Source organism: Salvelinus fontinalis, chromosome 13, assembly GCF_029448725.1.
Source record: "Salvelinus fontinalis isolate EN_2023a chromosome 13, ASM2944872v1, whole genome shotgun sequence".
Classification (NCBI taxonomy): Eukaryota; Metazoa; Chordata; class Actinopteri; order Salmoniformes; family Salmonidae; genus Salvelinus; species Salvelinus fontinalis.
The window spans coordinates 20,236,576-20,263,191 of NC_074677.1; the positions used below are offsets into that span (position 1 = coordinate 20,236,576).

Sequence of the window (26,616 nt, forward strand, 5' to 3'; positions counted from 1 at the left end):
TATCTGTGATTTTCAAGTCACATGCATCTTGTCTTTCTTCCATGTCTTATACAATACATACTTTAGTAATAATGTAGTTTGTTAGTGTTAGTAAAAAAACATTGTTTGATGTACAGTGCCTTCAGAAAGTATTCACACCCCTTGACTTTTTCCACATTTTGTTATTTACAGCCTGAATTTAAAATTGATTAAATTGAGATTTTGTGCCACTGGCCTACACACAATACCCAATGTGGAATTATGTTTTTAGAAATGTTTACAAATTAATATAAATGTAAAGCTGAAATGTCTTGAGTCTATAAGTATTCAACCCCTTTGGTTATAAGCCTAAATAAATTCAGTACTACAAATGTGCTTAACAAGTCACTTAAGTTGCACAAACTCACTCTGTGTGCAATAATAGTGTATAACATGATTTTTGAATGACTACCTCATCTCTGTACCCCCCACATATAATTATCTGTAAGGTCCCTCAGTCGAGCAGTGAATTTCAAACACAGATTCAACCAAAAACACCAGGGAAGTTTTCCAATTCCTCGCAAAGAAGGGCACCTAATGGTATAGATAAAGAGCAGACATTGAATATATTTCATTTTTGAATTAACCTTTACTTAACAAGGAAAGTCAGTTAAGAACAAATTCTTATTTACAATGACAGTCTACCCCAGCCAAACCCTAACCCCGACAACACTGGGCCAGTTGTGCGACACCCTATGGGATTCCCAATCACGGCCAGTTGTGATACAGCCTGGAAGCAAACCAGGGTCTGAAGTGACAGCTCTAGCTCCACTGTGCCACTCGGGAGCCTCTTGAGCATGGTGAAGTTATTCATTACTCCATGGCTGGTGGTTCAATACACCCAGTCACTAAAAAGATGCAGGCGTCCTTCCTAACTCAGTTGCCAGAAAATAAGGAAACCGGTAAGGGATTTGACCATGAGGCAACTGGTGACTTAAAAATAGTTACAGAGTTTAATGGCTGTGATAGGAGAAAACTGAGGTCGGATCAACAACATTGTAGTTATTCCTGGGGCGGCAGGTAGCCAAGTGGTTAGACCGTTGTGCCAGTAACCGAAAGGTCACTGGATCGAATCCCTGAGCTGACAATGTAAAAATCTGTCGTTGTGTCCCTGAGCAAGGCAGTGAACCCACTGTTCCCCGGGCGCCGTGGATGTCGATTATGGCAACCCCCGCACGTCTCTGATTCAGAGGGGTTGAGTTAAATGTGTAAAGCATTCAGTTGTACAACTGACTAGGTATCCCCTAAACAATACTTACCTAAATGACAGAGTGAAAAAAGGAAGGCTGTACAGAATACAGTGTGTTATGTGGGGCAAATCTAACAAATCACTGAGCACCACTCTTCATATATTCAAGCATGGTGGTGGTTGAACAGAATAGAGCTAAGCACAGGCGAAAACCTGGTTCAGTCTGCTTTCCAACAGATTTTGGGAGACAATTTCACCTTTCAGCAGGACAATAACCTAAAACACAAGGCCAAATATACACTGGAGTTGCTTACCAAGACGGCACTGAGTGGCCTAGTTACATTGTATTCTTAAATCGGCTTGCAAATGGCTGTCTAGCAATGATCAACAACCAATTTAACAGAGCTTAAAGAATTTTTTGATGAATGTGCAAATATTGTAGAATCCAGGTGTGCAAAGCTCTTAGAGACTTACCCAGAAAGACTCACAGCTGTAATCACTGACAAATGTGATTTCTAAGGGAGTGAACATTATTTATAATAAGGACTACATGGAGAAAATCGGACCTGTCTGAAATGAAAATGGATGGCCTTCCCTTCAGCAAAATATATTTGATCTAAACACTTCCTGAACACTTGAAAAAAAGTGACCCTCCCCTATACCCCAAATAATAATTAAAGCAAAGTGGATAGCAGAGAACATACCTACCGTTTACCCTCATTTCTTGGACAGACCAGAGCCTTAGATATGTAGTTAGAAACTGTTCTTCATCGTATAAGCATTACATGGCAAACATTAAATGGCAAGGCCTTTTCTAAACATTTTATGCAATTCTATGTCATTTTACATATTAGCAGAATCTTTTTTAATACCACACAAATTCCTGAAATTACTAAGAATTGATAAAGAGATAGGCCTACGTCTTCATCTTATCATATTTCTCCAATGCTAAATCAGTGTCTTGTTTGCATCAAAACTGTCTCTGTTAGCAAATAATTCAATCTGAGACATCATTAGGATTCTGAGCTTGGTACTTTCAAAAGTTAGGCCCACCTTTCCACCCAGACAGAGTAGGCCTACCTTTCCACCCAGACAGAGTAGACCTACCTTTCCACTCCAGACAGAGTAGGCCTACCTTTCCAACCCAGACAGAGTAGACCTACCTTTCCGCTCCAGACAGAGTAGGCCTACCTTTCCACTCCAGACAGAGTAGACCTACCTTTCCACTCCAGACAGAGTAGACCTACCTTTCCACTCCAGACAGAGTAGGCCTACCTTTCCAACCCAGACAGAGTAGACCTACCTTTCCGCTCCAGACAGAGTAGGCCCACCTTTCCAACCCAGACAGAGTAGGCCTACCTTTCCACTCCAGACAGAGTAGGCCCACCTTTCCAACCCAGACAGAGTAGGCCTACCTTTCCACTCCAGACAGAGTAGGACTAGCTTTCCACTCCAGACAGAGTAGACCTACCTTTCCACTCCAGACAGAGTAGACCTACCTTTCCACTCCAGACAGAGTAGACCTACCTTTCCACTCCAGACAGAGTAGGCCTACCTTTCCACTCCAGACAGAGTAGGACCTACCGAAGCAGAAAAATGGAAGCTTTAACTGCTGGCTACTCTTCTTTCGTGGCTGAACCCAACGAGAGAAGGTCACAAGTGTTTCTTTAAAATAGGTCTGGGTTTAAACATCTTCTATTGTACAGAAATCGAATAGCCTTACTTAATCAAATGATAGTGACAGAATTCGATTACTTCCCAAGCAAAGTCAATTGTTTGTCTCAGCCTCTGAATGTCAAATAAGTGAAACAATTATATCCCATATGCATCGGAATAACGTCTTTCCCAAGTATTTTATTATTTGTTTCTAGCATAAAGCATCGCGGACCAAAGCGCTGTTATAGATCACATTATATAATCGGATCCGTTTTATGTTAATCAAAGTCTTCAGCTAACTAGGGGTAGGCCTGTGCTTTTTGCAATTTTCTACAATAAAAAGTAGGCCTATGGCATCCTCTCATACCCCCTTAATTCGAGTCTTGGTTTTAACTTAACTGCCCTTCACTGCCGTCTGTCGAACAGGTGACGTTAGGCCTCGCTCTTATTTCTTAAATAGGAATAAATAGGCTCCAACACAAAGCCCTCTTGTTGTTAGTAAAGTCTAATTAAAATGAAGATGGTTGAAATTAATTATGCCTACTCGAATTTTCCTACTTTCAACACCATGAGCTGTCCATTTCTGATTGATTGTGCCACGGCTGCTGCTTCAAGTTTCAGCACCACAATGTAATTTACTCAAATGTGGTTTATTTTGAGGTCAATAACTCTGATAAATAGGCCTACATCATGGGCAATAAACATCTTGTTTTTAAAAATTATAGAAGTAGCAAGCTATCAAAGTTGACCTCCGGTCCTCTTCTAATCTTTGGCTCTCCTTATCAAACTGAACAAAACATAGGCTATAGGCTAGTCCCCACGCAAGACTAAGCCTAATCAACAAGCCTTTGACTCTCCTCCTGAACTGCCACCATAGTCCTACACAGCAAAGCCATTGGTTAGGCGGCACACAAAAAAGTTTTTGATCAGAAGAGCAGAGCAGGCCGGGGCTCAGGTTTGGAATATCCATTGCAGTGTGTAATGCAGCCTAGTTTTATTTACACCATCCCAGCAGCTATCTTAGAAATATAACTTTGCTCTGTGTTTCTTCGAGCATGCACTTCTTAGCCTATAGGCTATGGATCATTTGAGACCACACTAAATAGCTTATAGGTGCACTTGATATTGCACACCCAGTGGAGAATCAGAGATTAGGGGCGGCATCGATATATAGCCTAATAAGCAACTAATTCTAAAACACTGAGGAATATTGACATTTCATCAATTACAAATTACATGACCCTCTCCTGGACTAGATTTAAAAAAAAATACTAAACCCTCCACTTGACTGAAATTAAAAAACATGACCCTCCCCCATTTTCTTCCAGGTACACATTATGTAAATGTATCCACCCTTTTCTGTCTTTTTTTTCCAATAAATTTGCTAATATTTCTAAAAACATGTTTTCACTTTGTCATTATGGGGGATTGTGTGTAGATGGGTGAGAAACAAATATATTACATTTATTTAGAATTTGGGCTGTAACAACTAAATGTGGAATAAGTTAAGGGGTATGAATACTTTCTGAAGGCACTGTAGATACAACCATCTACTGAACTCAGGAATCCCAAATATCAGCATGTGAAATGTCTCCCTGTTGGTTTCGTGGCTTCATACAGGCAGCACGAGATTGTGATTCAGCTAACTGAGCGTGGACCCTGAGGCTGAAGAGATGAGAAGTGAACAGGCTTACACAAGCTATGTTCCTGGCATTTTCATGATTTCACCTCCCTCTGTGCCAAGCCAGTTCTCACCCTGTGGTCAGGGCAAATGTTTCCACTGCAGCAAGGCCAGGGGCAAGAAGGACACAGTACTGGTTGCTGTTTAATACACAACATTCACTGGACCTCTACCCACAGTCCAACCGTCACCCCCAGTAGCTTGAATATGAGATCTCAGTCTCTGAAATGTACTGTATCACACAGGTGTTGCCATCCTTGTATGCATTGTGTTTGTCAGTGCAGAATCCCAGTTAGTTGTATGTCCTGTTTGCTACCGTAGGTCTACGCTTAGTGTGATCTCCTCTGGTAACCATGGGAGTCAGATGAAAGGTACTTTGTGATGGGAAGTGAGATAGTGGTTGGTGTATTCTGGTGTCTCTCCTTCCCCTTGGTTTCTAGAGTGACGTGCCCCAAAAAAAGAAAGATTTTTTTTCTGACATTCAGCACCTCATAATAGGCATTTGTTGTTGTTCACTAACAAACTTGGTAGCATTCCAGCAAAGATGCTAACGAGGCCAGAGAACATGGGGCGATGCCTCTCTTCAACACGCCAATCCAATCCCACTGAATTAGAGCAACACATCCTCTCTCTATATAACATGTAACATATTACGGAAGAGATACAGCAATAACTGTTATTAACTTCTATTAACAGTGTGAATCTGTTCGAGTTGTTTCAAAATGTCTAAACTAGTCAAATGTACTTCAGGACATTTTTATTTAGAGATAGCAAACTCACGGTTTGGTGGAAGGAGAAAGTTTAATGTATTCACAATATAACAAACGTCACGGAATTCAAAATTCCAAGCAACAAATTAAGCACTCTCCACAAGGCAAACAAAACACAAAACAGAGACAACAGTCAGTCAGACACAATGAAGACAGCCAGAGGAAATGCAAGTACAAAGGCTCATTGTCATCACAAGACTGGGATTGATTGAAAACCAATGAACGTGTCATTCATTGTGATCATCTCTCTCTTTAATAGGGTCTCTGTTTCAGTTACAAAACCCTACCCTTACTAAACAAACAATACCTCTTTCAAAAACAGCCCTTTTGTGGGATTTTGAAAAAACGTTTTGACAAATGGATAAAAGTGATAAGTTAAACAATAACGCATGTTTACATACATAACAGGAAATAGCATGGGTCTGTTAAACGTAAGAATGTGCACTTCTGTTGGTCCTATGCTGTCTCTCTGTTCCCTACCATTGGTCTTTCGCATGCCTCAGGAATTCCTTCAGGCCATAGAATCAAGACGTCTGAGGCAGAGTCCCACTCACTTAACCGTTGAGGCCGTCCTCTGTACAAAGTTTGTTTACCAAACCAAAATGGACATCGCCGTAAATCTCCAAAGAAATGTTTAGGGTGAGAGTTGAGCCGTATAAATCTTAATATTTTGTGGAAATGTATGTTTGTGTTCTCTTCTCTCCAATCATTTGACATTTCACAAAACAATTCACACCATTCTGTTGATAAACAGTACATTGAATGTCTTTTTTGTTGTTGCTCAAAACTGGATTTTCAGTTCTGCTACCATCACTGCCTGAGGGAGTCCTCAAACAGAAGATCCACACATGGGTGAACGTGATATATAGTCTCACATTGTTATTTCACTGCTGCTCTTTAATTACTTGTTACTTGTTTCTTATTCTTATCCGTATTTTTTTTTAAACTGCATTGTTGGTTAGGGGCTCGTAAGTAAGCATTTCACTGTAAGGTTGTATTTGTCGCATGTGATTAATACAATTTTATTTGATATAGTACATGAGCACATGTACACTACATGACCAAAAGTGAACATCTCATTCCAAAATCATGGCCATTAATATGGAGTTGGTTGCCCCTTTGCTGCTATAACAGCCTCCACTCTTATGGGAAGGCTTTCCACTAGATGTTGGAACATTGCTGCGGAGACTTGCTTCCCTTCAGCCACAAGGGCATTAGTGAGGTCAAGCACTGATGTTGGGCGATTAGAACTGCTCGCAGTCGGCATTCCAATTCATCACAAAGGTGTTCGCTGGGGTTGAGGTCAGGGCTCTGAGCAGGCCAGTCAAGTTCTTCCACACCGATCTCAACAAACCATTTATGTATGCACCTCGCTTTGTGCACAATGGCATTGTCATACTGAAACAGGAAAGGGCCTTCCCCAAGATTTCCCTTTACTGGAATTAAGGGGCCTAGCCCAAACAATGGAAAACAGCCCCAGACCATTATTCCTCCTCCACCAAACTTTACAGTTGGCACTACGCATTGGGGCAGATAGCATTCTCATGGCATCTGCCAAATCCAGATTCGTCCATCACAATGTCAGAAGAGTGATTCATAATTTCAGAGAACGCGTTTCCACTGATCCATAGTTCAATGGCTGCGAGCTTTATACCATGGTGATTTTAGGCTTGTGTGCAGCTGCTCAGGCATGGAAACCCATTTCATGAAGCTCCAGACAAGCAGTTATTGTGCTGACGTTGCTTCCAGAGACAGTGTGGAACTCTGTAGTGGAGTGTGCAACCAAGGACAGACCATTTTTACGCACTATAGCACTAGGCTGTTCTGTGACCTACCACTTCGTGGCTGAGCCGTTGTTGCTCCTACACATTTCCACTTCACATTATCAGTACTTCCAGCTCTAGCAAGGCATAAATTTGACAAACTGACATGTTGGAAAGGTGGCATCCTATGACGGTGCCACATTGAAAGTCACTGAGCTCTTCAGTAAGGCCATTCTACTGTCAATTTTCTTCTATGGAGATTGCATGACTGTGTGCTTGATTTAGCCAAATCCACTAATTAGAAGAATGAGTAGGTTTTCCAAGGGTTTTTCCTTTATTATTACAACTAGAATAATAGTTAAGACATCAAAGCTATGAAATCACACATACGGAATCAGGTAGAAACCAAAAAAAGTGTTTAACAAAGCAAAATATATTTTACATTTGAGATTCTTCAAATAGTTACCCTTCGCCTTGATGACAGCTTTGCACACTCTTGGCATTCTCTCAACTAGCTGTATGTAGATTGTGAGGAGAGCAATACAATATTTATCTGTAAATGAATAGGATTGGGAAAACAAACAAGGACCAAACACAAAGAAAACCCACGGTACTGTTACGCAACAGGAAAAGGCTTCTCTCATCCTAATCCCCTCACAATGAACACATATCAGAGTGCTGCAAGCCTTGCTGGATCATCATTAAACACAGAATAATAACAGCTCTCTGTGTGTTCACTTGGTCAAATATTCAATAGAAATGAACAAAACTACAACATTGATCATATTGAAAGAGAACGACATCACACAAGACATTAATTATTATGGAAATAATGTCTAAAATGAAGATATATTGTAGTGCAATGCCACACAAGTCAAAACAAATAAATACGCTCCCTCATGAGGGCTTTTTCTGGGTAAGGCTGACATTGAAGACCACCATAGGGATTCCATATTATTAGAGCACGAACAGATCCACTGCTTCTTGAGTGCAGTGAGACAGCCTCAAAAATAAAAACATCTGGTGGAAGGAGGTAGAGGACCGACAGGGTTCTTGGGCATTTCATTTTAAGTCAGCATAGTTTGTGAGACACAAAGGATATTTCAAGCAAATAATCTGGATTGGAAATGCTTCATTTTAAAAGAGGTTTACCTCTTTAGTGGAACTTTGTCATCATGAGACCACAATACATGACTGTAGCCTAAATAGCAATGGTAATACTGTACATAATCGGCCTCGTTGAATGTGCTTATGTACCATATAAAACCCCATAAGGCGGAAAATTCCTCTACAAATCAGTTGAAAAAAATAACATTGGCTGGAGTAAGCTTAGCGTTTGAAATAAGTCTTTTCAAAAGAAAACAGAAATGTGCAGTTACATATCAAAGTGCTTTTTTTTCATTCACCTTTTTGGTTTTTATCTATAGTGCCTTCATTTTAAATGCATTAAAAAAAATGAAATATATGGAGATTAAATCTACCGCTTATTTTGACAGATATACAGCATTTATCACCCTCTTTCAGGCTCTGACAGACACATACAGTCTAGTATGAATGATAAACAAGACCACAAGGCCAGAATACAATCCTAAAGCTTATTATATATATATATATATATATATGTTTTTTTAAATTGCAGGCAGAGGTGAAAAGGACATGAAATGAAAAGTGATAAAAGGTGATGTACAGGACATTCCACATTGTAGTCCTAACTTCAACACCCTTCTAAGACACATATATTCCTTATACATACTATACATATGGACACCCATGTGATTGTGCTGGCTGGTAACAACCCAGGATGGAGGAAGCAGAGGAGATTCAGGGCTCTATAAGCCCAGAGAGGTGATGGATGGCTGGGGGAGATGAGTAGAGTGGGGACCTAGTGGTGGTCCTCATGGAGGGAGGGTGTTGAGCAGGGACTCCAGCTGCTCTTCCCCCAGACGCTGCGTCTCATCTAGGTCCTTCATCCTGATGAGGAGTGAGGCCTTGGTCTGGACGAAGCGCCGGTAGTCCTGGAGCTGCTCGGCTGTCAGGCAGCGAGACAGGAAGTTACACACCATCTGCTCCCGTCTGTCCAGGTTGTCCTTCAGGTCTTTGGCATCCTCCCGCTGCTTACACAGTAGACGGTGACGGTTGTCCAGAGAATCCTGCCAAGGGATAAAAAAAAAAGATTGGATGAAATTAAGCACAACAATCCCTAAAATGTTTAATCATTATCCAATGTGTACTAGTAGTGTAAATGGAAAGGCGTTTTGCTGCTCATGGTGCAGTATTTCTTTAGGTCAACAGAGGGCAGGGCAGATAGAAATGTGCATGGAAACTGGTTGAGTTTCAGTGACTCAATGGAAATACCAGCACTGCTGATAGCAGCAGAAAATACAATGCACTAAAACACACTCAATACACAGGACAGTCAATGTGAAATTCACAGAAAATAATTCAACTATGAGCCTATTGAATGCACATCTGTTCAAAGCATGACTACAGTCTCTCTCACTTTCTCCTCTGCGTCTGTGTGCTGGTCCACGGTACTCAAGGCGTTCTGCACGCGGGCTAGCCGGGCGGACAGACACAGCAGCAGGCTAACCACGCGCTCCAAGTCTCCTACGAACAGGCCGTAGCGCTCCACCTCCACCGCTGTACAGTGCTCCCGAACCAGGGCCTCCACGGCCTCGCCACGCATCCCGTTCTCCTCCACCTCCACCTGCAGGGCACCACGGGGCTCCCCCAAGGCCAGCAGGCGCTCCTCAATACATGCCACTAGCAGCCTCTGTAGGAAGGGGAGGGAATTGGGGCGTTTGAGAGAGAACACTATACATTATAATACAGTCTGCTTGTGGGTGTGTGATTTGTGCAAGAGAAAGAGAGGAGACATAAGGCTTGTCACGGTCAACTCAAAACAAACAGGATATAAAGGTAGGAGTCTGACAGTTTCTGGCATCTCAATAATCTGGTCAGACGTTAAACTGATGCCAAACATAGTTAAACTGCATCCAGGGCACAGTTTTCAAAATGTTTTATCCAGAATGATACAGATTCTGTAATCCTCTTTTTTGCTATCCAGGATCAGCTCCATCTGGCATTTTGAGCCAGTTTGAGAAATAACCCGATAGGATCCCGTTTTGAACAGGCCTCCACCTCGCCATCTACTGGGCAGGTTGTGGTACTACTTCCCAACTCAACAGAAAACAAAGCTGATTCAACTACATGAATAAGGGTTGATAAAAAAATATATATTAAAAAAAAAAACATACTATCCTGATTAAAGCTCAGATTGGATTACCAAATCGTTATCCTATCCAGAGGATCAGAATATAACTTCAGTTTTGAAAAACCCAATTCTAACCTTTAATCCTATCCGATTGGAAAACTTTTGAAAAACTGGGCCCTGATGATATTTAGATCACATGAGGTTGGTATCTGGAGCAGAAAAAGTGGAATGTTATCAAACACATGGTTTCCATGGTTTCCAGGTGTTTGCTGCCATTCCATTGGCTCCGTTCCAGACATTATTATGATCCGTTCTCCCCTCGGCAGACTCCACTGATTCAGATGACATCATCAACTGGAAGAGATCAAGTAAATACACTTCTATTACAACAACAACAACAAAATGCAGAGCTAAATTACCTTCTTCTCTGTGACATCCATCTTGCTTAGTGGCTCTGGTTGGGGTTGGACTTTCTCATCAACAGGAGATGTGGGAGGTGCTTCAGGATCATCCACTGTTTTAGAGCTTTAGGAAGACACACACAGTGATATTGATGTATATGGATGAGATCAACCTTGGAATAATGTCCATGCGTCTTTAGCCATGCATTTGTCTTTACATGGACACGTGTCTTTTAATCTATCCAGGTGCAGTGACGTAACACCTGCTGATCCAGGACGTGGCCATCAGACACCTGAACAGTACAACGTAACACCTGCTGATCCAGGACGTGGCCATCAGACACCTGAACAGTACAACGTAACACCTGCTGATCCAGGACGTGGCCATCAGACACCTGAACAGTACAACGTAACACCTGCTGATCCAGGACGTGGCCATCAGACACCTGAACAGTACAACGTAACACCTGCTGATCCAGGACGTGGCCATCAGACACCTGAACAGTACAAGGTAACACCTGCTGATCCAGGACGTGGCCATCAGACACCTGAACAGTACAAGGTAACACCTGCTGATCCAGGACGTGGCCATCAGACACCTGAACAGTACAGGGTAACACTGAGATACTCACCCGTCAGCAGCATGCAGTGTCGTGCTGTCTCTCTGCTTCTTCTTATAGTGCTCCTCCATCAGCAGAGTGTCTTCTGACAGTAGATGCTCCATCAGCATCAGCGCCGTCTTACGATTGGTCAATGGGTACAGCACCCGTGCCAGCGATTGGTCTGCTGTGACCACCACCTCCACCAGCTCTTTCCACTTTGTCTCCTCGGTGGTGGGTGTCTTTTCTGGGCTCGCCGTCTCTCCTGTTGGAGTCTCCTCCTCCTCCTTCTTGGTTTCCATGTCTTCTCCTGGGTGTTGGCCCTCTCCACTCTGGCAGGTGTCAGGGACTGGTGTGGTGGAGGAAGTTGTAAGGGGCTCACTAGCTGCTGGAGCACGGGCTAGAGTTGGAGTCTCTCCCGCGGTCAGATTATCAGAAAGGGCTGGGCCCTCGTCCTCCACTTGGCTCCCTGGTTCAGGTGGTATGACGCACAGAGTCGGGTCTGTGGTGACTCCACAGCTCAGGGAGACTTCTTGAGACGCCTCTGGCTGAGGAGTCTCAATGGGCTCGTCCACTGACTGCTCTCTCTCCACAGTGTGTTGTATAGGAGGGGCAGTTTTCACACTGCTGGAATAAGAGAGATATTAGAAAATGGAATATCAACAGTGATCATTAGCCATTGTTACTTTATACAGTGCCCTCCACTAATATTTTTATTTTATTTATTTATTTAACCTTTATTTAACCAGGTAGGCAAATTGAGAACACGTTCTCATTTACAATTGCGACCTGGCCAAGATAAAGCAAAGCAGTTCGACACATACAACAACACATAGTTACACATGGAGTAAAAACAAACATATAGTCAATAATACAGTGAAAAAAAATAAGTCTATATACAATGTGAGCAAGTGAGGTGAGATAAGGGAGGTGAAGGCAAACAGATATATGTATAAATAAATAAAATATAAAAAGGCCATGGAGGCGAAGTGAGTACAACACAGCAAGTAAAATAAAAACTAAAAAAAACACTGGAATGGTTGGTTTGCATTGGAAGAAAGTGCAAAGTAGAGACAGAAATAATGGGGTGCAAAGGAGCAAAATAAATTAATAAATAAATACAGTAGGTAAAGAGGTAGTTGTTTGGGCTAAATTGTAGATGGGTTATGTACAGGTGCAGTAATCTATGAGCTGGCACTATTGGCACCCTTGGTAAATATGAGCAAAACAGGCTGTAAAAAAAATCTGTTTGTTTATCTTCTTGGTCTTTCCATTCAAAATCTTCACAAAAGTCTAACTTTTAAAAATAAATTCTTAACATAAAACAAATATTTTTCTCAAATATATGTGTGCCACAATTATTTTCTCCTGTAATGGGTAATGAGGTTGGAGAACACATGGCAAGGGATCTGAGACCATTCCTCCATACAGAATCTCCAGATCCTTCAGACTTCGAGGTCCACGCTTGTGGACTCTCCTCAGCTCATCCCACAGGTTCTCTATGGGGTTTAGGTCAGGGGACTGGGATGGCAAAACCTTGATTCTGTGGTCAGTGAACCATTTTTGTGTTGATGTGGAGGTGTGCTTTGGTTCATTGTCCTGCTGGAAGATCCAACCAAGGCCCGGTTAAACCTTCCTAGCAGAGGCAGTCAGGTTTTGATTTAATATCTGCTGGTACTTGGAGTCCATGATATTATGTTTCCTAACAAGTTGTCCAGGTCCTTTGGAAGAAAAACATGCCCACAACAAAGATAAACCACCATACTTCACAGTAGGGATGAGGTACTTTTCTGCATGGATATCTTTCAGTCTACTCCAAACTCACCTCTGGTGTTTGTTTCCAAAAAGCTCAATTTTGGTCTCATCTGACCATAGAACCTGGTCCCATTGAATGTTCCAGTAACGTTTGGCAAACTGTTGGCGCTTGATTTTGTTTTTATGGCAACCCTCCCAAACATCTTGTGGTTACGTAGGTGGCGTCTGATTGTAGTTTGAGACTTTCTGACCCCAAGACCCAACTAACGTCTGCAATTCTCCAGGCCGATTGTTAACAAATCCAGTTGCTTTAAACTTCTTAAATTATTGCCCTGATAGTGGAAATGTGTGTTTTCAACCGCTGAGCAATTTTCTCATAGCCATTTCCTGATCTGTGCAGCTCAACAACCTTTTGTCGCACATCATTACTGTATTCTCAGGTCTTTCCCATAGTGATGGATGACTATGGGAACTTGGCCTGTATGTCACCTCATATTTATACCCCAGTAAAACAGGAAGTCTTAGCATACCACTTAAGTATTTCTAATCACTCAAGTGAACTTAAAAACATGAAATAAGAATGGGAATATACTTTGGTTAGATTTTACTCATAAGAATTTTTATGGGTGCCAATAATTGTGGCACACATGTTTTGGAGAAAAATATTTATTTCACATTTCTTTTTTTCAATCATTTTACTTCAATTAAAAAGGTTAGATTTTTTGAATGAAGACCAAGAGGATAAACAGCGAAAAAAAAAAATTGACATCCCGTTATGCTCATATTTACCAATGGTGCCAATATAAGTAGAGGGCACTGTACATTAACATTGACTTAATGAGAATTTTAATGAGAATTTTGTTTGGAGAGCGAGGGTCACTTTATCATAATATCATAGTATATATCATAGTCACATACTTGGAGCCAGTCTTGCTCTCGCCAGTGCCCCTGGGATGGGTATGTATGGAGGGAAAAGTTGAGGTGGACTTGACCAATCTCTCACTGGACTGCTGACCATTAGGGGACGGTGGGAGTGGGACATCGCAGGAGAGCCCAGTGGTCTCCACCACCTCTTTAACCAAAGGGACAAAGTTGTATGATCCAGGGGACCCATCTGAACGAGCCCTGATCTGAGACGAATTGTTTGATACTGGGGAGTTAGACGTAGTGGACTCCCTGGTGCTTTTTGTCATCTCCCTACTTTTCTCCCTACTGCCCAGTTGTGGTGCAGAGTCCTGCTTGAAGAGGGGCTTCCTCTGGGTCTGCCCCTGGGCTCTCTCCTGGCTCTCGCTGAAGGACGATACGCTGCTTTTTTCCTGGCCTGGTCCTGGGGCCCCCTGCCTGCGGTGGAGCTGCTCCGAGCTCTTACTGAGTACTGAGGAGCTGCTGACCTGGGACACACCCAACTCCTCCAGGGACTTTCCCCGCTTGACCACCATCCGGACCCGCCGACCCATCACCCGGACCCGCTGACCCTCAGGGACTAACATCGCTTGGTCTCTCCTTATCACCACACTCTCCTCATCCACTGGCCTCTGAGTCTGAGCACTGAAAAGTTATACAGAGATTGTGATGAGCTAGAGATGCTTTGGAGATTTACGTTCCTGGTTCCATTCAGATATTCTATGCCTTTATCTTACCCTAACCATAGCTGATGAAAAAAAGACTCCCTGAACATAGCTGAAATGACGTTTGATGTTTTGTCTACATACTTCATAGAATGGAATGTTGGTATATGGGTGTTCACGTTCAGTGCTGCAATAAATCACATCTGAGAAAACATCCATGTTCAACAGCATGGCATACAGTAAATCTTACAGGCGCAGATACTCCCACTTTCACAAACAATCGAGGGCAACATACCTGGACGTGTCCATAGTATTGACTGGTGATGGATCATTCATGTAGTTGTGACCCTGTAGCCAAACATACCAAGAATCCCCATTCATAACACCCTTTGAACATCGGTGTTATTCAGTAAAGTGACATGGTCCTCTATAAAACTCAATACAATCCTACAAATCCTATTCAATTATTTTAAATGCAATAATATCAAGAGTACTGATGAGGCTTACCTGAAATGCATGGGGTGTTGAGGTGAAGTGGTTTCTGAACAACTCAGGTGGTTCTGGTTGGTCCAGAAGACTCTCCTCAGAGGCAGACTTCCCCTGAGAGGGGCTGGGTGACTCTCTCCAGCTAGCCTGGTGGGAATGACCTCCGGACTGAGAGGAGCTGAACTGGGCATACTTCATGGAGCTGGAGGTCGAGTCCAGGACGCATCCAGCGGAATGGGGCCTGTACAGCTTCTTCTTGGGGCCTCCTTTATTCCCAGACTGAGGCTTGGGACCCCAGTCAGATGGCTTCCCAGCCATGGAGTGCCTCTGTTTGGGGGATTGAGAGGCTTGAGGGGCAGGCTGCTGGGGCTCAGCCACCTTGAGGCCCGTCTTGCGCTCCATGTAGGCCACCAGGGCCTTGTGATGGAGGTGCTGCAGGGAGGTCTTGGAGAGGCTGGAGGTGGACAGGGCCCTGCCTTTGGTCTCAAACATCTTCCTCCTAGCTGCCACCAGGCCCTGTTCTCCCAGCTCCTCCTCATCGCCTGAGAGTACCAGCAATCCTACTTCACCCGAGTCACCCAGCTGGTTCAGCTTCTCCGGCTCTGAGTAGCACAGCTTCTTCTGCTCTGGAGTCAGACGCCTCCTGCTCCCGATACGAGCCAACTGAGGCTGGGCAACGTTCGCTGGCTTCCCCTTCTCCTTTTCACAGTCCTCCACCACACTCTCTTTCTCAACCTCCTTCAGCATTTCCTTTATGTCCTCCTTATCTGTCCCCTCGGAGTGTGTTGGGGAGGGGGTGAGTGTGTCTGCTGAGGTCTCAGAGTCCTGTGAAGAGGAGACTGTGTGAAGTACCGTGGGTCTGAGCTCAGGCCTCTGCCTCCCTCTGTGGGGCCAGGACAGCTGCAGGTCACTCCTCTTAAAGGAGGTCTCCCTGAGGACCTTATCCTGGGCGCCCTTCAGTTTCTCCTTGTAGTACTTCTTAAAGGAGTCGTCCAGCGTGTTGCAGGGGTGGGCGATAGCCTTCGCGCTCTCCTCCTTGGATGTTTCACCCTGTGATGTCCTGTCACTACAGCTAACGGGAGCTTGCCTTTCCTGATGAGCAGCATTGAGGCCTGCATCTTCACCTTGCATACCGACCTCAATGTCATTTTTGGGCTTCAAATTCAAATTTAGGGCCACCCTGTTGGCTCCAGTGAGGTGGTATAGCAGCGGGGTGTTTTCCTTGTTGATCTTCTGGCTGGCAACGCCTCCTAATGGCCGCCTCCTCCCTGCGTTGACTTGTTCGTCTCTCTTGTGATGGGTGGCATGCCCCATGCTGATTGGTGGAGGGACTTCCTGGTTGTGGGAATTTGATAACGGCGGACAGCTCTCCTCTGGGCCGCAGGAGAAGATGTGGTGGTTGGGGCTGTGATGCCTGCCGATCTCTCTGCTCTGGACCTTGAGACTTTGTTGTAAAGCATCAGAACTGCGGGAGCGCTGGTTTAAAATGTGAGAGGGGCCATATGAAATCCTACTCGGAGTCTGTTTCGCCTCATCTTGGCTTCTGGAGTTTATATCTTGACTCTTGGTGTAAAACTCCCTGACATCGGTTGTTGTGGTGTCATGGGTGATAGAGTGCCTCTGTTGGGTGTTCCTGAACATGTGGTCCATGGTGCTGTGCAACCTCTCCCTGTCCACAGGCTCGGACACAGGGCTCTCACTGCCTTCCTCTGACACACACAGAGAGCCATGCTTCAGACTGGACTCTGACGACTTACAAACACCTGTAACGAAGTAGAACTGGCCCTTGTGTTGGATGCTGCTGTTGACCATGTTCTGTGTCACATGCAAGGGGATGGCAGATTGTGGTGGCTCCGGCAGGAGGGACCCGCGGGGCTCTTGCACTCTCTTACGGTGACCCTCCGAATGGCCGCCACCGGCACTACCAGCCTGCTGATTAGGGTGCTGCTCAGGCTGACTCGTGCGAGGGGGTGATCGGCTTAAGACGTTTGCTGACGTTTGCTGCTCAGGGTTCATATCCGTGTGGTCAGAGTTGACTGGGTCCCTGTGAAAGGGCTGTGAGGCCCGACGACCATAGACTAGGTCGGGCCTGAGACAGGCAGCATCAGGATTAGCTGTCCGGAGTCGTGGAGGAGACCTGTCTGCCAGCTGGCCCTCGGGACTGTGCTGCGCCCTGCAGTTCTCCAGGTTCCTTGTGGCTATGAAGCTGTCCAGGCGGTCGGGGGGCTGAGGCAGCTGAGGAGGGAGTGGCAGCTTTTCTTGATTCTGATCACAGTACTGTGTTGCACTCAGGCAGCCATTGTTGTTTCGATACTGGTTTGAGATGGCCTCCATGGAGCGGTAGAGCTGATCCATGCTCTTGGCGTCAGAGTCGAGGACGTTGGGGTGGTAGATGGCCTTCACATACTTCAGGTCGGCATAGTGCAGGCTGTGGTGCTGGAGGTCATCTGGAAGGAAGTCTGGGGCGTTGGAGCCCCCAGAGAAGGAGCTGTAGGCCGAGTCACCCTTGCCGTGGTGGTATGTGAACTGGTCGATGCTGCTGGTGGACTTGGCTGGGGAGAGCCGACTCAATGGTAGGCTCAGAGGGTGCAGGTCTAGGTTGCTCATTTTCTCCAAGTTTAAATTATAGGAATCCATCTGGCTTTGGAAACTGAAGCGTGGAAACAGGTGAAATGGAGGTGACACTGACACTGACACATTCACCTTCAGTCTTTCACTTGAGAACTCAGGGTCATTTTCTGCCTTCTAAGACTCTTCAGTAGTATGCTTCTTGAATAACTCTTGGAAAACAAAGAAGAGCAAAAACAGAAGGGTTATCTTAACAGAAATGAAATGTTATTTAACATGCTCCTTTTCCTCCTCCTACAGCTGGGAGGTGTTAAAAACCCAACCCAAATATAGTTTTTTCTTGCCAACAGAAAACTCATAGGAAATGAGCTGCTTTCTCAGCGTAGCGGACTGTGTTGACTACTAATACTATGTTTGTGTTAGATTCTCAACATGGCATGTCAACTAGGGCAACAACACCGCTAGATCAAAAGGTACAACCACAGAGCCTTTAATCTACACGCAATTAAAGAAGTTCTCAGAGGATTGCAGGGTTTTTCTGCATACAATTTCAAATATATATATATATATATATTTTTTTTTTTTTAACGGTGTAACACTTGGATAGGACACATTTCTATCAGGGGTGCAGTGTTTCCCTATTCCCTATATTCATTTAACAGTACTCCAAAAAATATTTATACATACCATACATACCCGTTCAAAAGTTTGGGGTCACTTAGAAATGTCCTTTTTTTTTTTTAAGAATAGCACATTTTTTGTCCATTAAAATAACATCAAATTGATTAGAAATACAGTGTAGATATTGTTAATGTCGTAAATGACTATTGTAGCTGGAAACGGCTGATTTTTAAAATTGAATATCTACTTAGGCATACAGAGGCCCATTATCAGCAACCATCACTCCTGTGTTCCAATGGCACGTTGTGTTAGCTAATCCAAGTTTATAATTTTAAAAAGGCTAATTGATCATTAGAAAACTCTTTTGCAATTATCGTAGCACAGCTGAAAACTGTTGTCCTGATCAAAGAATAAAAGAAGAAGAAAAACTGGCCTTCTTTAGACTGGTTGAGTATATGGAGCCTCAGCATTTTTGGGTTCGATTACAGGCTCAAAATGCCCAGAAACAAAGACCTTTCTTCTGAAACTCGTCAGTCTATTCTTGTTCTGAGAAGAAGGCTATTCCATGCGAGAAATTGCCAAGAAACTGAAGATCTGGTACAACACTGTGTACTACTCCCTTCACAGGACAGTGTGAACTGGCTCTAACCAGAATAGAAAGAGGAGTGGGAGGCCCCGGTGCACAACTGAGTAAGAGGACAAGTACATTAGTGTCTAGTTTGAGAAACAGACGCCTCACAAGTCCTCAACTGGCAGCTTCATTAAAGCTTCATTAAAGCTTCATTAAAGTATCCGCAAAACACCAGTCTCAACGTCAACAGTGAAGAGGCGACTCCGGGAGGCTGGCCTTCTAGGCAGAGTTCCTCTGTCCAGTGTCTGTGTTCTTTTGCCCATCTTTAGATTTTATTTTTATTGGCCAGTCTGAGATCCGGCTTTTTCTTTGCAACTCTGCCTAGACGGCCAGCATCCCGGAGTCATCTCTTCATTGTTGACGTTGAGACTGGTGTTTTGCGGGTACTATTTAATTTGCAAATGTATTTAATATAGAAAAACAGAAATACCTTATTTACATAAGTATTCAGACCCTTTGCTGTGAGACTCGAAAACGAGCTCAGGCGCATCCTGTTCCCATTGATCATCCTGGAGATGTTTCTACAACTTGGAGTCCACCTGTGATAAATTCAATTGATTGGACATGACTTGGAAAGGCGTACACACACACACACACACACACACCTTTTAAGGTTCCACAGTTGACAGTGCATGTCAGAGCAAAAACCAAGCCATGAGGTCGAAGGAATTGTCCATAGAGCTCAGAGACAGGATTGTGTCGAGGCACAGATCTGGGGAAGGGTACCCAAACATTTCTGCAACATTGAAGGTCCCCAAGAACACAGTGGCCTCCATCATTCTTAAATGGAAGAAGTTTGGAACCACCGCCCGGCCAAACTGAGCAATCGGGGGAGAAGGGCCTTGGTCAGGGAGGTGAGCAACCTTCCAGAAGGACAACCATCTCTGCATCACTCCACCAATCAGGCCTTTATGGTAGAGGCCAGACGGAAGCCACTCCTCAGTAAAAGGCACATGACAGCCCGCTTGGAGTTTGCCAAAAGGCACCTAAAGACTCTCAGACCATGAGAAACAAGATTCTCTGCTCTGATGAAACCAAGATTGAACTATTTGGCCTGAATGCCAAGCACCACGTCTGGAGGAAACCTGCAGAGAAGAATAGGAGAAACTCCCAAAATACAGGTGTACCAAGCTTGTAGCGTCATACCAAAGACAACGCTGTAATCACTGCCAAAAGTTCTTCAACAAAGTACTGAGTAAAGAGTCTGAATACTTGTGTAAATGTAATATTTTTTTTATTTGTAATAAATTAGCAAAATTGTCTAAACTTGTTTTTGCTTTGTTATTTAGGGTATTGTGTGTAGATTCAGGGGGGAAAACAGTTGAATCAATTTTAGAATAAGGCTGTAATGTACAAAATGTGTCAAATCAAGGTGTCTGAATACTTTCCGAATGCACTGTACAGCATGGAACACCTGTTAGAGGTGCCTGTGAAACCAGACCCTAATTACAACTTTGAGGTGCACATCACAGCACACAGAAAATGCCTGGAATTCCATATCTACTTGGCAAACATACTGTATTTGGGGATTAGTCATGTGTGTGATAACTATTTTATGGTTATCCACAACTGGAGCACTGCATGTATCGCTGTGTGTTGGTTTAACTTATCTGGAAACCAACCAAGCACAAACACCGTACTCAATTTATGTGTTTGAATGACTAGACCTAATGAAAAACATACTGACCACATTAAAAGGTTTTAAAAACTGAAATGATATAATATGTTGAGTGTTAGAAACAGAAAGGATTTAAAAACACGTATTTGTTTAACAAGGTAAATCAGTTAAGAACAAATTCATATTTACAATGACGGCCTACCCCGGACGACGCTGGGCCAATTGCGCCACCCTATGGGACTCCCAATCACGGCCGGATGTGATACAGCCTGGATTCGAATCAGGGACTGTAGTGATGCCTCTTGCACAGAGACCACTGCACCACTTAGGAGCCCCTGTGGTAATCTGTGGTTTATTTGATTGTTTTAATAGAATTCTATAAAACATACAAGTTCCCCTTCGAGAGCTGCCCCTCAACCATCCAATATAAAACATACAAGTTCCCCTTCGAGAGCTGCCCCTCAACCATCCAATATCCTCCCCCCCAGTTCCCCTTCGAGAGCTGCCCCTCAACCACCCAAGACCCCCCCCCCCCCTAGTTCCCCTCGAGAGCTGCCCCTCAGCCATCCAAGATCCCCCCCCAGTTCGAGAGCTGCCTCAACCATCCAAGATCACCCCACCCCCAGTCCCCCTCAAGAGCTGCCACAACTATCCAAGACACCCCCCCAACCCCCTCCGAGAGCTGCCTTTCAACCATCCAATATCCTCCCCCCCAGTTCCCCTCGAGAGCTGCCCCTCAACCATCCAATATCCTCCCCCCCAGTTCCCCTCGAGAGCTTCCCCTAAACCATCCAATACCCCCCCCCCCCCCGCCCCAGTTCCCCTCGTGAGCTGCCCCTCAGCCATCTAAGATCCTTCCCCCCCGGTTCCCCTCGAGAGCTGCCCCTCAACCATCCAAGATCCTTCCCCCCCGGTTCCCCTCGAGAGCTGCCCCTCAACCATCCAAGATCCATTTTCTCAGTGATAAAAATCAAGGACATTTTCCTCATTCTGTAGCAGGAAGCAATAACAAGTTCCAAAATAACTTTCTCCAATAACTTAAATATTTTTCGTTTCATGTTGGCCTTGTTTATGTTCCTGCAACGGAAGAGATTCACTAAGCTTTCAGTAACAGTGAAACTTGTCTTTCTGCCCAAAATGGTGTTTACAATACAGATATTACCCAACATCAAAATAATGATATAAAGTCCACCAACAGGCGGCCTTAATGTGGGGTGATGGTAGACTAAGAAGAATGCAGGCCTCTTGGTGATTACAGTCACACATACAAACAGATCAGTGTGGCCAACACAAAGACAAGCCAATGAGCACCACAGTCCTCCATGCCGACCAGGGTTCACTCCCTCATAGGCCAACACAGATAAACAAACAAATTGGTCAAATAACCACCATTCAAAATGGCTGAGGTAGCTTTGGTCTACGTCCCACCACACCCCAAAGTGTGATAGATCTCACCCTAGTCCCCTGGTTTGCAGCTGACTGTATGAAAATCTCCAGCTACCAGGCATACATGCACACGTATACGGACCTCCCAGGTCTAGTTAGTGATGTTAAAAGGGGTTTGTTTGTGTGTGTTGTGGAGGGACACCTGTTTCTCCATGTGCAGCGGCTGCCTGGGCCTGCCAGGCTTCTCCGCAGTCCTGAACTGCTAGCTAGAACACATTAACGGGACCAAACAGGCCAGCGCTCATGTGGAAGTGATGGGAAGGACAGCCGGTGACAAAATGTACAGAGAGGACAGAGGTTGAATGTCCCAGACAAATACACTAACACACACACCAGCAAACTGAACTGATTTGCTGGATAAACCATCACAGTGACTTCAATTAGAGTCACCTCAACTCATACCAGATCTAAAACAGAATTCTCTTTGAAGAGCACCAGACGGAAACAACTTACCAAATCCACTGACCAATTTGTTGTTCACGTTTTTGATTCCGTATGTGAAAAAAAAACTTTTAGATAAAACTATTAGGATTAGAAAATATCTAATGAGGAAAATGAAGGACCAAAACAAAAAAGTTACCAGGAGGAGCTGTAAAGAAGAGTTCCAGAGAAAAGAGTCCATCTCCCCCCAAGAGAGGCGGCGATCGCATGCCTGTGACGTCTGTCCGCCTTGCTGATGCACAATGAGCTCTGTGGCTGAGGGAACATTTCACCGCAGATAGCTAGTGCTGTCTGGAAAAAAAGGCCATGCATTCCTCGCTGGCTTCAAAGAAAGACAGGGCCCGGGCACGATTCATTCCCAGGGTCCTCGGCACATGGACAGCAGCCAAGCAGCATGGGTGGGTGCTGCTCTCGCCCAAACACTCAAAGACCGACAACCAGGAGGACCCCAACACCATTTTCCATCCTCTCCCCTCTATTGCAGGCCCCAAACATTTGTTTTCATTTCCAAATACATTGGGCCTAGAAGTTAGTTGTGGCTCACTTGTGTCAGTGCAAGGTCATGCAGATGTTATGACATTATATTCATTGCCTGACTGCTAAGCATCTAGACCCATTTCACCAGCTTTCATCATGGTCAACAGATTCACAACTAGTCTAGAGATGTAGGCTTTTTTACTGTATGATAGTGGCCTGTGTGTATTTATCTGATGATAACTTGGTTGTTATGCTAAATATTTTGGTTCATGCTGGAAGCGTCTGGTCTGAGGGGTGGTGTTAGGTGCTCTGTTGTTATGGTCACCTCTGTGACCTGCTGCCATTCCCACCGGTCAACCAACTGAATGAGTCAAAGGCCAAACAACACAGGAGAGCAGGGCTATTCTTAACATCCACCACTCTGACAGACCCAGCACATCTGCATGTTTTTGTGCAAGTATGCACATGACTATTATATTGAATATTGACACACACACTGAAAGGCAAGTTCAAATCAACATTCTAAGTGATGCAGTTTAAGACCCTGCAGTGACTTGATGTGGGACTGATGCAGTGCATTCGGAAGGTATTCAGACACCTTTACTTTTTTCCACATTGTTACATTTTAGAATAAGGTTGAATAAGGTATTAAAAATGTTTCCCCCCCTCAATTTACACACAATACCCCATAATGCCAAAGCAAAAACAGGTTTTTAGAAATGTTTGCAAATGTATAAAAACAAATGTAATGAAATATCACATTTACATAAGTATTCAGACTAGAAGTTGGCCTGGCCGATTAGGGCCGATTTCATGTTCATAACAATTGGTAATTGGCATTTTTGGACGCCAAATACATTGCATTCCACGAGGAAACTGCGTGGCAGGCTGACCACCTGTTACGCGAGTGCAGCAAGGAGCCAAGGTAAGTTGCTAGCTAGCATTAAACTTATAAAAAACAATCTTAACATAATCACTAGTTAACTACAATGGTTGATGATATTACTAGGTCAACTAGCTTGTCCTGCGTTGCATATAATCAACGCAGTGCCTGTTAATTTATCATCGAATCACAGCCTACTTTGCCAAATGGGTGATGCTTTAACAAAAGTGCATTCGCGAAAAAAAGCACAATCGTTGCAAGAATGTACCTAACCATAAACATCAATGCCTTTCTTAAAATCAATACACAGAAGTATTGTTTTTTTTAAATGTGCATATTTAGTTAAGAAATAAATTCATGTTAGCAGGCAATATTAACTAGGGAAATTGTGTTACTTCTCTTGCGTTCATTGCATGCAGAGTCAGGGTATATGCAACAGTTTGGGCCGCCTGGCTCTTTGTGAACTAATTTGCCAGAATTTTACATAATTATGACAACAATATTTAGGGTTGCCACCCGTTCAATAAAATACAGAACAGTTCCGTATTTCACTGAAAGAATAAACGTTATGTTTTCGAAATTATAGTTTCCAGATTTGACCATATTAATGACCAAAGGCTTGTATTTCTGTGTGTTATTATATTATAATTAAGTCTATGATTTGATATTAGATTGAGCGGTGGTAGGCAGCAGCACGCTCGTAAGCATTCATTCAAACTTTACTGTGCTTGCCAGCAGCTCTTAGCAATGCTTGATACACAGCGCTGTTTATGACTTCAAGCCTATCAACTCCTGAGATTAGGCCGGCAATACTAAAGTGTCTATTAGAACATCCAATAGTCAAAAATGTATATGAAATACAGATGGTATAGAGTAAGTCAACGCATCATAATTCCTATAATAACTACAACGTCTTAACTGGGAATATTGAACCACCAGCTTTCATATGTTCTCATGTTCTGCGCGAGAAACTTAAACGTTAGTTTTCTTACATGGCACATATTGCACTTTTACTTTCTTCTCCAAGACTGTGTTTTAGCATTATTTAAACCAAATTGAGCATGTTTCATTATTTATTTGAGACTAAATAGATTTCTATTATTTTAAGTAAAAATAAGTGTTCATTCAGTATTGTTGTAATTGTCATTAGTAGAAATAGAAATAAATGATACATTTAAAAAATACATTTTATATCTACATTTTTAAATGGCCGATTAATTGGTATCGGCTATTTTTGGTCCTCCAATAAATCGGTATCGGCGTTGAAAACAAATCATAATCGGTTGACCTCTAATTCAAACCCTTTACTCTGTACTTTGTTGAAGCACCTTTGGCAGAGATTACAACATTGAGTCTTCTTGGGTATGATGCTACAAGCTTGGCACACCTGTATTTGGGTAGTTTCTCCCATTCTTCTCTGCAAATCCTCTCAAGCTTTGTCAGGTTGGATGGGGAGCTGCACATTTATTTCAGTTCTCTCCAGAGATATTCATTCGGGTTCAAGTCCGGGCTCTAGCTGGGCCACTCAAGGACATTCAGAGACTTGTCCCGAAGCCACTCCTGTGTTGTCTTGGCTGTGTGCTTAGGGTCGTTGTCCTGTTGGAATGTGAACCTTCGCCCCAGTCTGAGCACTCTGGTGCAGGTTTTCATCAAGGATCTCTCTGTACCTTGCTCCATTCATCTTTGCAGCGGTCTAAGACACTGCATCTCAATGCTAGAGGTGTCACTACAGACCCTGGTTCGATTCCAGGTTGTATCACAAGCTGTATCCAGGCTGAGTCCCATAGGGTGGCGCACAATTGGCCCAGCATCGTCCGGGTTTGGCTGGGGTAGGCTGTCATTGTAAATAAGAATTTGTTCTTAACGGACTTGCCTTGTTAAATTATTTAGCCTTATATTTATCCCGCGATCCTGACTAATCTCATAGTCCCTTCCGCTGAAAAACATCCCCATAGCATCCTTTAGGTGCCTTTTGGCAAACTCCAAGCGGCCTGTCATGTGCCTTTTACTGAGGATTGGCTTCCGTCTGGCCCCTCCGCCATAAAGGCCTGATTGGTGGAGTGCTGCAGGGATGGTTGTCCTTCTGGAAGGTTCTCCCATCTCCACAGAGGAACTCTAGAGCTCTGTCAGAGTGACCATCGGGTTCTTGGTCACCTACCTGACCAAGGCCCTTCTCCCCAGAATGCTCAGTTTAGGCGGGAGACCAACTCTAGGAAGAGTCTTGCTGGTTCCAAACTTCTTCCATTTAAGAATGATGGAGGCCACTGTGTTCTTGGGAACCTTCAATGCTGTAGAAATGTTTTGGTACCTTTCCCCAGATCTGTGCCTCGACACAATCCTGTCTCGGAGCTCTACGGACAATTCCTTCAATCTCATGGCTTGGTTTTTATCTCTGACATGCATTGTCAACTGTGAGACCTTGTATAGACAGGTGTGTGCCTTTTCAAATCATGTCCAATCAATTTAAATCACAGGTGGACTCCAATCAAGTTGTAGAAACATCTCAAGAATGATCAATGGAAACAGGATGCACCTGGGCTCAATTTCGAGCAATGGGACAAGACTGCAACTCCTGTACAGACTCGAGAGAGGCAAAGGTCGAGAGCCATGCACCCTCCAAAACACGACCCTGCCAAGCCCCACTGCTTCTTGACACACTGCTGGCTTAACCTGGAAGCCAGCGGCACCAATGTGTTGGAGGAAAACCGTACAACTGGCAACCGTGCCAGAGTGCATGCACCCGGCCCGCCACAGGAGTCGCTAGAACGCGATGGGACAAGGACATCCCGGCCGGTCAAACCCTCCTCTAACCCAGAAGACACTGGGCCAAT

The 26,616-nt window shown here is 44.0% G+C and overlaps 1 protein-coding gene across 2 annotated transcripts in view; it reads right to left on the bottom strand.

Moving 5' to 3' along the window:
• Window positions 1–7,388: 7,388 nt before the first annotated feature.
• The window catches only part of LOC129868221 (protein Shroom3-like), a 28,999-nt gene continuing 9,771 nt past the window's right edge, over window positions 7,389–26,616 (bottom strand). Inside the window, exons 2-8 of one of the 2 annotated variants that reach the window (XM_055942007.1) lie at window positions 15,122–17,880; window positions 14,910–14,962; window positions 13,965–14,594; window positions 11,325–11,915; window positions 10,711–10,816; window positions 9,578–9,850; window positions 7,389–9,227 (exon numbers count right to left, since the gene is read on the bottom strand). In XM_055942007.1, the coding sequence (XP_055797982.1) occupies window positions 8,973–9,227; window positions 9,578–9,850; window positions 10,711–10,816; window positions 11,325–11,915; window positions 13,965–14,594; window positions 14,910–14,962; window positions 15,122–17,737 (4,524 nt within the window). In that variant the 5' untranslated portion in view covers window positions 17,738–17,880 and the 3' untranslated portion in view covers window positions 7,389–8,972. Of the gene's footprint in view, window positions 9,228–9,577; window positions 9,851–10,710; window positions 10,817–11,324; window positions 11,919–13,964; window positions 14,595–14,909; window positions 14,963–15,121; window positions 17,881–26,616 lie in introns of both variants that reach the window. The other variant, XM_055942006.1, reaches the window with a different exon arrangement.